Genomic DNA, 15,562 nt, shown 5'->3' on the forward strand with positions numbered 1-15,562 from the left:
TCCAATAAATCCCCCACTTGGATCCAGCCGCGGATCCTGCGCAGGGCCAGTAGCAGCCAAAGAGAAGAGCCAGCCAAGGCTCCAAAGGCAGCGGACTAGAGCTGCAGCCAGCCAAAAGGGCGAAGGCGCGCGAGTAGCACGGGCCTTGTCCAATTTGGCAAATCAACAATGATCCATGATGCCCAGCAGAGCTGCGAAAGAACTTGAGCCCTCAGCACGGACGCCAGCAGAGCTCCAGCGAACGCGGGGAAGCCCATGGACCTGCTCCACATCTCCACCGACCGGACAAAAGCAGCGACTTGGTCCAGCAAGAGGAAGAAAAGACGGTCTGGTTTTACTGCTGGCAGAAGGGCCCAATCCAGGCAGTGGTGATTCCGGCCAGCGAGATGGCCAGCACTGGACAGATCAAATGTGTCTGAGAATGGCGGTAGTGCAGTGCCTAGACAGAGTAGTGGGATTAGCAGTCCCAGCAGCAGCGCATGTATGGAGTGCATGGAAGGTTCTGCAGCCAATTGAGACGACCACTCCGAGCTAGCACAGCGCTGGTGAGGGAGCTGTAGAGTAGCTAGAGAGCGCCCTCGGGCCTATCAACGATCGCGAAGCAGCCCTGTCATGCAGCGAAATTGTGCCATTTGATATAGCTCCGGGAGCGCTGCATGGAGGGTGGGCGGCGCAAAAATAGGACGGGGCTTGGGCTGAGCAAAAGTCCAAGAAGTGCCGAGATAAGACGGCCATTCATTTCAATGCGGGAAACGGCCTGGTCGGCATCAGGGAACTTTTTCCCTCTCTTCTTACCTCTTCTCTCGTTTCTCTCTCGATAACAGCACGGCAGGCCGCCCAAAGATCAAAGATCGGTGTGACGTCCGTCCTGCGCTGCAGTTGCGCCTTGCACCACTTCGTCCCTCGCCACCGTCAACCGCCTGCGCTCGCTGCTATTCCTGGCACTATATACAGGCATTAATCTCCATCACCTGCCACGCTTGTCAAGTGCATAACGGCCGAACGACGATCAAACTCTCGCGCAGGCTCGCTTACAGGAGACCATCAGATACGAATCCCTCCCAAGTCTCCACACGGAGCTGCTTGGTTCGGCCAGAAGGGGCCCAGGCAAGATTTCCCGCTTGTCGCAGCCTTGTGTGTATATGCCAGAGTTGAATTTGGCAGCGCGCGAAGCCAGCCCCGAAAGAGGTGCGCTGGACGTTTAAAGCAAAGGACATCCCCAAGCCCATAAGCACGACGCAATCGCACACAGCGTCGAAGGGCCGAAGCCGTGTGGTTCAAAGGTCAAAGGAAGGCGAAGAGACATACGAAAGCCGGCACCGGTGGCGACTTTTGCCGGATTGTTGCATCGTTGCATCGACAAAAGCACACCGTACATCCATACACGCGCACACGCGCACAGACTCATCGAGACAGTCGCGCTTCTTACATGTACCCTTTTTTTTTCTCTTTCACGGCATCCAGGAGGATTGACTGTCAATCCGCGACACATCTAAGGAGGCGGGTCTCTCTATGATTGGGTCGTCTTGCACGGAGTATCATTACGACGACCGATCCAGCATTGCTCAAGGCAAGAGAACCAGGAACTCCATCCTCCGTGTGGCTTGCACAAGGTCTGAAGTGCCGTTTCTGTACATAACTTACGCGACTCCGGAGATTGTGACCGAAAAGCCTGCTGCGTAGGCCGGGAATAGTGTCTTGAACGTTGAAACGGCTGTGCTCAGCCTGCTTGGCAGTTGGTTTCAGCATCCTCAGCCTGCTATTGGCTTGATTCATCACCTCGCTTCAACCCGTGTCTCTGCTGCTGCTGGGAACGGGCAGCAACGCCACTGAATCTGGGGAATCCCCAAAAGGCGCGGAGCGACAGGGAGTTTGGATGAGTGAGAGGTAGAAGGATCGGAGAAAAAGAAGCACAAGGAGCCAATCACCACACCCTTTTCTGCAGCTTGGAAGGATAGCACCAGGGGTTGCGAGGGTGCTTCTCCTTACTGACGACGAGCCAACTGCCGCATCCAGACACCCATTCTTGTTGCTGCCAGTACGAGTAGCGCATTCATACACTCATCCGGGTGCTACGATCTGTATACGAGCAAATACCGTCCAAGTCCGGAATACGGACCAGCGAAACACTCAGGGTAAACTCGCGCAGTGCAAAAAGGCGCGAAAAACAACCAAACAAGCCACGCTCTCTGGTCCGGCGTGTTTCAAACGGCCGGGGCGAAATCTCATTCCGACGGATCAGGCAAGGCGACAAGAACCAACTTTTTTTTTTTTTTTTTTTTTTTTTCGTTTCTTCAGGTTTTTTTGCCGGTCTGGCTTGCCGGGCGCTTGCCGGCGCAAAACGCGAGCGCCAGAGCAGGGCAGATTTTTTTTTCCAGCACCTCGACAGGCTGCCGGAATTGAGGACCCCTGGTTCCGCGGTCTCAGATTTTGTTCTAGAAGGACGGATCAGCGGCCTTGGAGGGGATTCGCCGACGCTGGTGAGTCGCTCTGACAGCAGCTAGCGGGCGGGCTGCATACGCTGCAGAATCCGGCGAGACCGTTGGCTGGTTGACTGATTGACCGATTAACTAATTGATACCGGCGTAGACGCATTGCTGCTCATTGGAGAGCGACCTATTATCCGAACTGGTAGCGGTGGACAAACCGCCGTATGCTGCGTTAAACGACTCCTGCCAGGAACAAACACTAAACTCGAAACGCGGGCTTGGAGAAAACAGCAGAGGAATAAGAGGCGCGCCGAGAGCCCTGCCTCTGACTGTCGTCGAAGAGTCTGTCTGAGCTAAACGTGCCAGCCCGTGGTCCGCGATCCGGCCGGAGACGCACCGCTTGCGGCCCTTTGCCAAGACGGGCTGCGCTGCTGCAGCGTTTTTTTTTTCTGAACTCTGCCCCTGGACGGGCGCCACAGCGGACGAAACCCCCCCTTGGGAGTGCAGCAAACAAGGGGCTAGCTGGGGGAGGAGAGGCGAGAGAAACGTTTGATTGAATCAACCAGCCAGCCAGAGTCAGGCAATCCATTCGGCCACCCAGTCTCCCAGCTGGGCCGTGCCGCCTGGCAGCACTGCCAGCGATCCGCCGCTGGAGCCCCGGCGGCGCGCAGTCCCACCGCTGCGCTGCCCTCTGCAACACCTACCATGTCCGACTACAGCGCCATCTACCTGTACGCCAGCACAATTGGCGCGCCCATGCCCCTCGACAGGGCCTCGCGGCGAGAGAAGCAGGCCCGGCGCCCCAATTCCACGCCCGACGGGTCCCTGGCGGCGCGGCGACATTCGCGCAGCTCCAGCAGCGACCAGGCGTCCATGAGCAGCCGCTCGTCGCACTACACGGCGCGCCAGCTGTCGCTGTCCAGCTCGTACTCGCAGGGCCCCGCCGCGCCTGCTCCCGTGGGGCAGCCCCAGGGCAGCGCCAACGCCGCAGCTTCTAATACTGCCGGCACCACGACCTCTTCTCCTAATCTTACAAGTAGCATCAGCAACAACAGCAGCAGCAGCGGCGGCAGCTCCAACAAGCACGGCAGCAATCAGCAGCACAACCCGCCTCCCCTCGCTCCCCTCGCCTCGACTCACGCATCGGCGCAGCTCCCGCCGCAGCCTCCCACGCCAGGAAGGGCCGCCAGGACCCTCTCCCGCCTGCATCGCGCCAGGCTCAGCGGCTCGCTCCTCGATGCGGGCGCGGCGAGAAATGCACAGGATCCCGACCCGACAAAGTTTGTGCGACAAATGACGGGCTTTCCGGCCAGCCGCGCCGAGTCCGTCTCGTCCGCCAGCGGCCAAACCTCAACCTCGTCGCGCACTGTCCTCTCTACCGATCCCTCGGCCAGCCTCGTCGCCGCACGGCCCTTTGTGCAACGCAATGGCCGCACCTTTCTCAACGATGAAACCCTCCCGTATCCCCTCCCCTCCGACCTCACCGAGCTGCATAGACAGGCGCTGCGGACGATGCTGCTGATCCAGGTCATTGGCGCACCGGTTCTGTCGCCGGGCCTGATCAAGAAGCCGCCGCAGCGCGTGCTGGAGATTGGGTGCGGGTCTGGCTTCTGGAGCACCATGTGCCACCAGTACTTCAAGAGTCGCGGCCATGGTGGTTTGTCCTTCACGGGCATCGACATTGCGCCCCTGGGGCCCGACAGCAGCTCCAGCGCCTCCGACGACGCCATGAAGCCCAGCGGCGACATGCAGTGGAAGTTTATCCAGCACGACCTCCGCCAGATCCCGTGGCCGATCCCCTCGGAAGAATACGACCTTGTCATGGTAAAGGACGTAAGCTACGCGGTGACGAACAAGATGATGCCGACCTTTATCGAGGAGTGCGTCCGCATGGTCAGACCTGGGGGAACGTTTGAGATGTGGGATTCAGATCATCTTATCCGAAGCTTGCGGCCTCACGTTCCCACGTCCACAGTCTCGGCTGAAGATGCCGAACAGCAGGCAGCCGCTGCCAGCCTCGGCGCCTATGTCATCAACCCTCAGACCCCCCTTACAGCCCCGTCGAACGACTACATCAATGAATACAACTCTTGGCTATCAAAAGCACTGGAAGCCCTTGACATCCACCCTCTCCCGTGCACCGTCATTGGCCCTACCCTCTTACAGGAGTACGAGACCTTGGGTGATGTCCGCTCGCGGCGGATAGCCCTCCCCCTTAGCGAGTTCCGCTGGGAGAAGGAGGGCATCGGCGGTGTCATCACCACCGACGCCAAGACCGAGTCCAAGGGCAAGGAACCGCCGCCAACGCCGAGAGCAGACAAGAAGACGTTGACGGCGGGGCAGATTGCCCTGCGGCAGACGGCCTTGCTGACTCAAGTGCAAGAGATTCAGGCTCTCGAGCCCATCTTGCGCGAGGTCAGCGGCAAGAGCCAGGACGAGTGGGACATGTGGCTGGGTAAGATGATGAGCGACCTGATGGATGACAACAGGACGTCCTTGAGCGAATGTCTCGAGTTTGGGGCCTGGTATGCGAAGAAGAAGAAGGTGACGGGATGAGAGAGATATTTGCGCGATGAAAAGGGAAATAAAAAAAGTTTATATATATATATACATATATATATGTGTGCTGCGACGGAATACCTCTGGATATTTTGGCTTTTCTTTTCTTCCCTCTCTGCTGTTTCTCTTTTTACTGCGATAGTGGTACGAAGAAAGAAACAAGACATTACCTGGATATGAATGTTTTTGTACATCCTTGATATGCATTTATGGCCGCGAGCTTACTTAGCGAGAGATGTTCTCTCTTTTATGTTGGTTTTGTTTCGTTACTTATCTATATATTACGCCCCATTTTTTTCTTTAACATCAACATTATTTATTCTTACAATCCTCACTGCCAATTTCCTTTAAGATCAAACGATAATCTTGCTTCCTCCGTTCTTTCTTTTCTCTCTTTTTTTTCACTCAAGCATCGCCATCATATCGTTTTCTCAATGTTCGATATCGTTTCAAATAATACCTATTATACCCCAACGGCAAGGAGGAGAGATGTGGGTTAGTGGATGGAATGCTGCGGAATGGGAGAATGAGTGCATATTTTTGTGGTGCGGATGTGGAAGGCGGGTTTTATGGCTGTGAACAGGGTGTTTTAAGTAAACAGATTGTTACTTTATGCTCATGAAGCTCCTTTTTTTTAGATGTGGTGTGATGTGACTGTGTACGGTATTTTTTTATGATGTCTTTCATAAAATGAATCTTCACAATGGATGCACTCGGGAATAAATCTTACAGAGCTTCGATTTCTACACACAGTTGTCAATCCCTAAGCTTCACACATGCCCAGGCGAGAAATGAAGTAAAACTGAAGACGCACCTTTCTTTACAAATTCAGCTTGCTTGATGCCAGAGCGAATCTTGTCCTCGTCTCGTTCAGCCGCACGCGACATGAAGGCTTTGTGAAGGCGGGGGCGGAAGAAGGAGTAGCCGAGGGGGTATTCACGGCCGAGATAGAGGAGCTCTAAAGGGAAGATGGTTAATGATATGCTTATAAAAGAAGGTGTGTTTTTTTTTTTTTTTGTATTCGTTGGTGCAAATAATAATGGGGTCAAGGCAGTGGCTATGGGGGATGAGATGCAGAGTTTCTTTCTCTTTCGATGCATGATGCGACGATGAAGGCGAGGCCGACTGTGATTCGGCAAGGAAGAAGACAGAGAGAGAGAGAGAGAGAGCTGTGCAACAAACCTTTATAGATGGCAATGACTTGCCTTCTGAGCTCAGGATTAAAACTCGACATGTTGTCATTTAAGAATTCATGGTTCAAGCACGTCAAGTGCTTCCAAGCAAAGAATGATATGCAATGTGTAGGTCAGTAGATGAAGCTCCGCCATTGATCATCGTTTGACGCGCGCCCCGCCCATTCGAAGCTTCAGCTAATAGCAAGTATTACTACTATGTAATACGGCTACTGCTAGTACTTAGCACGAGACCCTATCAAATGCAGGCTCTAATGCAAGGCTGACGAAACGCCACAATTGAGTAGGTGGTGCAACTCCATCGGCTGAATTTCATCACCTCCCTCTGAAATCGATATCGATTGTAACAAAAAAGAGGAAGAAGAAAAGATCATGATTGCGCAAACTTCGCCTTGACGAGCCATTGCTTCTTAATACAGCACCCTAAAAAAAGAAAAATATTCAAAATCTAAATACCTCATAATCCGCACAAACACACACACACACACAGAGAGAGAGACAATCCACCCCCCCTCAGCCGTCATGCCTCGCCTCGCTCCAGCCCTCGACGTCTTCCCCACGCTCGTCCGCTTCCAGACCATCCGCCCACGGCGCCTCTTCGAAGTCCCCATCGGCGGCCCCTCGAGCAACGTCTCGGCAAAGGCCCTGCAGCAGAGCGCCATCCACCTGTACCACGACCTCGGGGTGATTGTCTTTGCGGGGTGCTCCGTCGCGGAGGTGCGTAGGATAGGCGACGTGCTCAAGGAGGTTGTCGCCTGGGGCGGGCAGGGCGGCGTGGTGGCGAGGCTGGATGCGTGGGAGGGGGAGGTTGTGAGGAGGAGGGAGAGGAGTTTGAAGGGGAAGGGGGAGCTGTATAAGGATTTAGATGAGAAGAGGGTGAGTTTTTTTCTTCGTTGGGGAGGGAATTCCTTTTTTTTTTTGGAAAGTTTTGTTGAGCTGACGATGTTGGTTTTGGGGTGGTAGACTGGTATTATCAAACCCGAGGTGCTGCTACAGCTGGCGACAACACGATTCGAAGAGACGCTCAAGGAGAGAATACCGGAGCTGAAGACGGCAAAGGACATTGACATTCGAGAAACACAAGTCATCCTCCCCGGATCACCTCCCCCAAGAGGGGTCATTAATGTAAATAGCCTACGATATAACCCCCCCCCCCCTTTTAAACTTCCATGGATGCGTACAACTTACACAAAGACGTCTATAGAAAACGGTCAATGGCCCGCGCCGCCTCCCAATCGAATCATTTACAACAATGGGTGTCAACCGCGTCAGCGGCTACACCATTGGCGAGACGCGCTTCTTTACAGTCGGTTCGGGCAATTACGTTGGCGGAGCACGAGTCGATTACCTGATGTTGAAATACGAAGAGGAGAAGCGGAAGAAGACAGACGAAAACGCGCAAAAGAGCACGGGCATTATTAGCGTAAAGCCATACTGGGGACACGGGAAGCTCAAGCAGCGACGGAGGGCCAGCGATGAGACGCAGAGTGCCATCTTTGACGAGGTTGTCAGCAAGGTGATGCAGCCGCTGTGGGATCTGGAGCGCAGCGTGTGGGCTGTTAAGGCGGAGGAGCTGGAGAAGCGGAGGGAGAAGAAGAAATGGGGAGGCGACGATACCCAGGTGAATGCTGCTTAGGCGCTTGTAGCAGAATATACATGTAGTACCTACTAGTCGCGTCGTGAAAGCGCCCTTTCCGCAGCACAAAGGGGGCTTTGGTGATGGCTTCACGCACAGCGACTGGATGAGAAGCTTCCAGCCTTCCATCAAGTGCCACGCTTACACCTTGATCCGGGTATAGACTTGAGATGTGGCCGTCTCTTACCCTCCATCTGCACCCTCGACATGTTCGAGTCAAGCGATAAGTACTCTGTAAAAGAGAGGGGGGGCAGGAGGATTTGGTCCTTGCCAAATATGTGCTCTGTACTACCACTCAAGGTAGCAGCCGGTAAAGCCTATTGGCATTTCAGAGTCAAACTGCCGAGCCCACCTAGTCGCAAATTTGTTTCGCTCTAGGTACACCTAGTTTCTTTCTGTTGTCTAATTTGTAAACCAAACACTCGACTACAAAGGACGCAAATACTCAAGATCATGGCGAATATCGCGGTAATCGGAGCCTTTAGATTAGCCCATATCCCTCAAACGCTCATCGGCGCCGCATGCTCTTAATGCCGCCTTCTCTGCTAGCCCACAAGCGAATGACACCACCCGTCGTCTAGGATGAGTATGGAGGTCACGTTGGTCGTCCTGAAAATCCCTAGTCGGCGACGATCAGTTTCCATGCTCAAAATGTCTATCGCGGGGTATCGCGGCCCGAGGAGAAACAATTCTGGGCCAGCCAGAAACCCTGCTGCCAGCATGATTAGCACGCTGTACGGAGTATGCATCCTTCGCTCCGGGCAGATGTGACTCGAAGAATCGTCCGTTAGGGGATCCATGGCTGGCTGTGCGTGCTCCTCTTTCCACGGGGCAGCACGTGTACGGAGTATGTTGATGGTGCTACGCGCCGCTCTCTCTGTATGCCGTAAGCTCAATTTGCTAGCTTCGCAAGCCCCGTTTAGCGTTTTGGCGGCTGAGAGGCTGGATCGGAGATTTCTACCTCTTCTTCGATTAGTATACTATACTGTATTTGCTGTAACCCTGACACGGCAGCGTTAGCGGCCGCGCCACAAGGGAAACAGAACAGGCCATCGCGATACCCAGCCATGGAGCGGTCAGAAGCGGACAACTGCATATGGATAGAGTACCATGTAGGCCTAGAGTCATCAATAGGTACCTACGAGGCGGGGGCGTTTTCTGGTAAGAGATCAGGCAAGAAGTATGCTCTGGCAAGAGCTCTGCTGAGGATTTTTCCAAGCAAAAAGAGTCACCAGCAGCTTGAATCTATGACAGGATCTCTTTTTTTTCTCTTACCATCACCTCCGTCTTGCCATATCTCTCACAAAAAACCACCCTCGGGCTCCTAGGTAGGTATTATTGCTAGCAGTGGTATTAGTGGAGTGGCACCAGCATGCTACAGTATGTAACAGCTCTGCTCACGCTGATTCTCACGCGCCCTGCTTGTCCTCTGATTCGACGCCTCCTGTAGCCTCCTTTAGTGGGATTCGAAGCCCATGCGGCGGTGGGCAGTCAAACATCAAAGCTGCATCGGCAGTCAGTGATGAGCAGTGGGGGTGGGATTCAACTGGCAGAAGTGCTCAGAGGCGAGCCAACCAGCGGTAGCGGCAGCAAGTTTAACCAGCGTCTGGTTGTGCCTCCACTTCTAGTCTTGGTGATCGCTGTTTAGACAAGAAAAAAAGGTGAGAGCTACTATCGTACTATCTTGAGCCGGGAAATTGGAGGCTCCATCAGATTTTTTTTTGTCCCCTCTTTTAGCGCATAAAAGCGAGGCAACAAGAAATCAGAGAGAGAAGCTCGTGTGTGAGTGGGACGAAAATGGCCGTTTCTCTGTGAAGCATCTGAAAGCGGGCGGGGCACTGGAAAAAAAAATGCTTGCACGTGCAAACAAGGCGATGCACAAGTACCAAGTACATGGACGCAAGCAGCACTTTTTCGAAACACGGAGCGCGTGCCCTCATTCTTCTCTTTTCCCCAGGCCTTGATTGGGGGCTCTTGGATTTTTGGTCCGTGGAATGCATGGAGCGTTAAACCCGCTCTCTCTTCTGCTTGATGCATTCATTTTTCTGCTTCATGATGCAGCACAGGATATTCCCCTCTTCATTTCGGTACGTGGTAGCACTGACAGCCACAGCCAACAGCACTGAACTGGGGTAATCGACGTCAGATCCCTTGCCGCTGGCCCTCCTTTCCGTGGGCAAAAAGCTTAACCTGCCCTAGCAGCGGCCCAGCCTATCGAGAGTTTTTCCGGCGGCCAACAGCCGACAGCCTCAATCCAAGTCCCGACGCGTGGCCGTGGCCAGACATCAGATTCAGCTGCTGCGCTAAATTGGCTTGAGGATTCAGTGCTTGTTGGCCCGCTGATCCGGCGGCTCCGGGAGCGACAAGCGCAGCTTGCGGCGCTGTGCTGTGCTGTGTGCTGTCTTTCCGGGGCTGTTTGTCCCCCCTAAGTGGTTTCAGGCGCCGCTTGAGTTGGAAACCAGCATACAAATACACACAGCTGTAGGATGTGCTACTGCTAACACTACATCGAAGGTACTCGGTAACAAAATACTTATCGCGCAGATCCATAGGTACTGGGTCGGGCTTGCTCGGTGGATTTCGCTCGGCATTTGCTAGCAATACTGACCTTGGGCTAGAGCATGAATGAGTCTCTCCCCCTGTCTACTTTAGCTGCCGCGCTTGCAGCACGATATGGCCTTTCTGCCGTGATTGAATCCTGCCAACTGTATGAACCTCGCCAGCTAGCCCTTGTTCTAGTGTTATGACATGCGTGCTGGAGTGGACTTGCATATTCTGCCTAGCGCTGTTAATGCTACAGGTATTGCTCTGCACGGCATGCGAGACTCTGAAAGAGACGGGAGCCTCGAGGTTGACAATAGTGTCTCTGTTAACAGCTTCCATATTCTTGTTACTGGCTGGATATAGGGTGCTAATCCATTTGGCCGACCCTAGCAGTGCCCAATGACAATATTCCGTGCAAGTACTCCATACTTCAGTGGCTGGCAAATAGGCAGTATTACTCCAAGGCGTCCTCGCAGCATCCGCGTAATTGATTGCTTCGGCCTGAGAAAAAATGCAGTTAAAAGAAGAGGAAATTATATCAGCAAAGCCTCGTGCAACAGCGTCTTCCTGGCACCGTCTCTCCTATCTCCCCCCTTCGCCGAATCTTGGCTTTGTCCTCTGTACTTGTGACGCTCTCCACAAGTCTCCTAGTTAGCGTCTGTAAACGGTAGATCCAGGGCCCGCCCTAGCGCCTCCTGTGCCCTGGAAGCCGCCCAAAGGCCCTACAAGTTTCTAAGTTGCACGTCCGCTACCGCCTAGCAATAATCCCCGGTTCGTGGGTAGTCGGCTTTTCTCTTTTTTTCGCTTCCTCCACCACCTCCAACATCTTCTACTTGATCAAAATCTCACTCCTTCAACAACGCAATTTGTCACCACCACCGGCCGCGACTGCTGACGGCCGGCAACTCGTTACGCACCGGACGGTCAACAGGCGCTCGCCTCTGTGCCGCGGCCAGACCGCACTGCGCTCGTATGACGACAAAATCTTGGAATTAGCAGCCTTTTGATCCCTTTTTTGTTCCATCTGCCTTGCAGACCTGTTCTTATTCCCCCCCACCATACATCTTCTCGGACACGCACGCACGCACGCACCAGCGTCGAGGGCCGCAGACCGCACGCAAAGACCGGATACTCCTCCCATCCCGCTGCTGCTGCCCCTGGCCTTGGAAGAGGTTCCCAGGGTTGCTCGGCAGTCAGTGGGGGAGAGCACACGCCGCGCATGCCTCGCGCATCAGGATCGGGCAAGCGACATACAGGTGGCGCCGGTCATCGCGACACGAAGCACGAGAATGGGCTCGTAGGCCCGGCGAAACGAACCACTGGCAGGAAGAGCCTCAATCATTCGGAAGGCCCTGCGAGGCCCGCCGACCATGGCGCCGGCCACGCAGGGCCGCAGCTTGTGACGCAGGGCGTGCCCAACAGCAGCTCCAAGTCCAGCATCGACTTCGCCAGCCACGACCACCGCACCGCCGATACCCGCAGGTCCTCTGTCGGCAACGATTCTGAGACGTCCACCTCCGAGTCGTGCACCTCCCACATGGCATCTGGCGGCGCCGTCGATGGCGGCCATCGCCAGATCGACGTTAATGCCTTGAAGAACACCGATGTGCACCGCGACTCGAGCCCCCTCGACATGGTGGCCACTGTCCTCAAGTCCCTGCCAATGCAGGATACGCTCGCCATCCTCATCATCCTCATGCAACTCCCGACTCTTTCCCTCTCCATCATCTACGGCATCTTTACCTGCTTGACCTTCGTTCCCACCGTGACGACGAGCTCGGGCATCAATCTCAACTTTGCCGAAATCTTTGATGGCCACTCAACCATGCCTTCCTTCGTCACCATGTTTTGCATGGATTTCTTTTTCCTCCTCATCTGGCTTTTTCTCTGGCAGCCAATCCAGGACGCTATTCTGGATCTTGCCAAGCCCATCATTGCCATCACTCTCGGCGGCGGTGCTACCTATCGGAATGGCAGCTCGAGAGGAATCACAACCTGTGTTGTCTGGATTGCGGGAAACCAGTTCATCCGCAGTACGCGAAGCCATTGGTCCCGCTTTGCCAGGCACATCCCCGAAGACTGGCCGGTCCCTTCTGCCCTGAGAGGCACGCTGGAGTCCACATCGCTCATGCACGATAAGAGAAGTGCATTTGCGTGGGTGCGAAGTGGATTAGCCATTCATATTCTAACTCAGGGGCTCGTCAGATACATCCGTGAATGGTATCTAAGGAGGGAAAAAGCCAGCGCGGCAGCTGGCCAGCATGACCCCGAGGCTGGGAAATCTGTGGCTACCATATCCATTAATGGCGAAGTTCCGCACGATACTGGCTTCAACACTCCGGACACGGAGGCTGGATGTGCTCAGCTCCCACCTCCACCCCCCACCAATAAGAAAAGAAGAAAGCAGGGTACGCAAGTCAGACTGCAGCAGCCGCTGTGGGCAGCGCTGGCCAGTACCAAGATTGTTGTCATGAAGGAATACGAATCGTCCCACGTGTCCTCGAAGTCACTTGGCGTCAACACGACAGACATACACAATCTGGGAAATGCACCTTTCAACACTCAACCAAAGCAAATATGGATATCGTATATTGGCTGCGACGAAGCATGCTTTAACACCAGCAATTTCCCCGATGTCGATGACGTGCCGTTGCCCCTTACTACCGCCAACGGACAACCCATCACGCGACCTGCTGGCATCGACACGTCCAAACCTTTCTACGTCAAGGTCAATAATGCGTTTTGGCAGCCCACTCGCATATTTCCAGTTGTTGATGAAGACGATAGCGGCCGAGGAGGTGAAACTCGCTGGACGGGAGACATTTATGGCCTCCGGCCGTCATCAAAATACGTGTGTGAGTTTGTGGACACGAGGACTGACAAAGTCATCTTCTCGACGAATATCCGCACTGTTAAAGAGCCAGCACGCGAAAATGACAGTGCGCCTGTCGCTGTGTCTGGGAGCCAGCAATCCCTCCAGCCCGATTCCCCAGCTACCACTCTTCGTATTTCCATTGCGGCCGCTGAAGCAAAGCTCAACGACGAGAAAAATCGCCTCAAGACCTGGCGTAAGGAATGGAAGTCGCGAATCAACGCTCTCAAGAAGGAGAACGAACTCCTGGACAACCAGATAGGCTCGGCCGGCCACAACGACGACAAGTATAGACAAAAAGTCCGCCAGCAAGAGATACAAAAAGCACAGGCCGAACGCGAAACGGAAACCATAATCGAGCAGCTTAAGAAGTTTGACAGCTCTCCTGAACTAGCCGAGAAGAAGCAAGGAATGGAACGGACCTACACCAATGAGAAGAAGTTATATGATGCAGCTCAGAAGAGTTTCCGGGAATACAAGGCGAAGCTAGAGGCTGAAGTTCACACAAAGGAAAACGAGAACAGCAACCTAATCACCAAGCGCAACAAGATCGCCACTCGCATCGCCAAAGTCGAAAACGAGCTTGCCAACATTGCTGATGCAAACAATCGAGGCCTCAACGAGGTGGAGCGGCGAAGGCGTGAGCGCGCGAACTGGCAGGAGCAGGTCATTAATACGGAAAAGGCCTACCATGATCAGCTCGGGCAGATTTATGCAGCGAACAATGCAAAGGTCGAGCATATCCGCAGCCTCCAGAATCAGATACAAGGAATTCAAAACTTCTTGAGCCAGGCTAGTAGCATGCCCGTTGAGATGGCCCCTCTCGATCCCACCGCCGTGGCTGCGCATCCTGCGTTTCAGTCACCGCGGCCGCCACAGCAGCAACTTCCCCCGCCTCAGGGCCAACCGCAACCCCCCTGGCATCCCAACCCGATTGGTTTTCCGCCCAACATGTTCGTGCCACTGCCAAACGGCGAGAATCACTCAACCTCGTCTCTCCCTTTTACTCTGCCCGGGATTGCTGCATGGCAGTCGCCGCCCATGACCACCTTCGAGAATCGCGGCATCAAGTCGCGAGGTCGTAGCTCTAGTATGCTCAGCGATGTCAGTGGTTTCACTCAGCCGAGCGATGAGGAGCCCCGGTCTCCCGTTGGCATGGCTATGAACATGGCGCGACGGCCCATGTATACGAAGCGATTCGGCGTTCATGACAGCAGAGGGAGCTCCGGTAGTGGCGGTAGCGGCGGTAGCGGCGGCAGTGGCAGTATGGGTGATCCGTCAAGCCCTGCTTGATCTTGCTTTTGGTTCTTCTCTTCTAATTGTATCTTTTGTTCCCGGCTGACTTGCTTCCTTTGAGATTTGAAAGATGGGAAACGAAGTGGTTCGACGAGGCTGGCAGTGTGTGTTTCTGTCTCTCTCTAGACTATTTCTCTCTCTCTCTCTCTCTGTTTTTGTCTTTCCTATTGGCTTGAGGGGGATGGGGCTACAGCAACGCTGGCCCTGTGTCTAACTGGAGGAGCAAAAATGTACGTAGTTTGGCTATAGTCAGATCGGCTTTTGGTTCGATGAATGAAGCAGCGCTTTTATAAATCCTTTGTGTGTCTTTGTCTTGTGTCTTATGTAATAAATGTGTCTTTGTAAGGATTATTTATCTGCCTGTGCACCATAATGTTCAACTACTAGCGCAATAACCGCCAAAATATAGCATGTGAAGGATCATCAGGACTGTGGAATCAATATCCTAATGATAGCACTGACTACAGTGGCACAGGCGCTATAATGAGAATTTCTCCTCTCAGCTTAGCAGAGTGGATAAAGGGCAGCACAATGGCGGGTCTTTTAGTAGGTATAACCGGTCTCTCATTTAGTGAGTGATAAATTTAAAGATTGTAAATAAGCTTAAGTTAAAGATACACATATAGTTTAAATTTTCGATTTCCCCCTCTGTAGTTCCATGGAATGTAACTGAAAATGTGTGCTATTTATATTGGCTCGCAGGTTCTCTGCTCCTTACACGCATCATATTAACAAAGACTCGCCGTCAGTAATAGGATAGTATGAGCCGCTAAATGATATATAGAGATATGTAGCGGTTTGTTTCTGTCAAAGACTGGGCTACTTATGGCCTTAATTACAGTCTGGGTATATACCAATTCTTTGGAATAAGCACGCTAATACTGATGATTTGGCCAACTATATGAGATGACGAATGGAGGTGATGAAGAGCAATATGCAGAGTTTCAATCAAATTGCTTAAGTTCGTCTGAGAGCGAAGTAACGGTCTATAGAACGCGATCAAGTATTTCTGTGGGTCAACTATGGAAGGGTA

General features: G+C 53.5%; 5 protein-coding genes across 5 annotated transcripts; 3 read left to right on the top strand and 2 right to left on the bottom strand.

Annotated features, from left to right (window-relative positions):
* Positions 1 to 95: 95 nt before the first annotated feature.
* On the bottom strand, positions 96 to 494 carry TrAFT101_009264 (uncharacterized protein; the record flags this gene model as incomplete). The annotated part of the gene is made up of 1 exon (XM_024910315.2): positions 96 to 494. One exon carries the CDS (start codon positions 492 to 494, stop codon positions 96 to 98), a length of 399 nt encoding a protein of 132 aa, XP_024755568.2.
* A 1,793-nt stretch (positions 495 to 2,287) lies between these two features.
* On the top strand, positions 2,288 to 5,795 carry TrAFT101_009265 (uncharacterized protein). Its single transcript, XM_024901320.2, has one exon. The coding sequence runs from the start codon at positions 3,135 to 3,137 to the stop codon at positions 4,983 to 4,985; it is 1,851 nt and encodes a 616-aa protein (XP_024755567.2). The 5' UTR covers positions 2,288 to 3,134; the 3' UTR covers positions 4,986 to 5,795.
* Positions 5,200 to 6,296, bottom strand: TrAFT101_009266 (uncharacterized protein). Its single transcript, XM_024904534.2, has 4 exons — positions 6,171 to 6,296; positions 5,803 to 5,946; positions 5,719 to 5,731; positions 5,200 to 5,448 (listed from the first exon to the last, which is right to left on the bottom strand). The coding sequence occupies exons 1-4, from the start codon at positions 6,220 to 6,222 to the stop codon at positions 5,394 to 5,396; spliced, it is 264 nt and encodes an 87-aa protein (XP_024755565.2). The 5' UTR covers positions 6,223 to 6,296; the 3' UTR covers positions 5,200 to 5,393.
* Positions 6,297 to 6,487: 191 nt separating this feature from the next.
* TrAFT101_009267 (uncharacterized protein) lies at positions 6,488 to 8,012 on the top strand. Its single transcript, XM_024905586.2, has 3 exons — positions 6,488 to 7,057; positions 7,145 to 7,306; positions 7,386 to 8,012. Exons 1-3 carry the CDS (start codon positions 6,704 to 6,706, stop codon positions 7,815 to 7,817), a joined length of 948 nt encoding a protein of 315 aa, XP_024755564.1. The 5' UTR covers positions 6,488 to 6,703; the 3' UTR covers positions 7,818 to 8,012.
* Positions 8,013 to 10,992: 2,980 nt separating this feature from the next.
* TrAFT101_009268 (uncharacterized protein) lies at positions 10,993 to 14,929 on the top strand. Its single transcript, XM_066128599.1, has one exon. The coding sequence runs from the start codon at positions 11,581 to 11,583 to the stop codon at positions 14,524 to 14,526; it is 2,946 nt and encodes a 981-aa protein (XP_065984719.1). The 5' UTR covers positions 10,993 to 11,580; the 3' UTR covers positions 14,527 to 14,929.
* Positions 14,930 to 15,562: the final 633 nt, after the last annotated feature.

Source organism: Trichoderma asperellum, chromosome 5 (assembly GCF_020647865.1).
Source record: "Trichoderma asperellum chromosome 5, complete sequence".
In the NCBI taxonomy this organism is placed as follows: domain Eukaryota; kingdom Fungi; phylum Ascomycota; class Sordariomycetes; order Hypocreales; family Hypocreaceae; genus Trichoderma; species Trichoderma asperellum.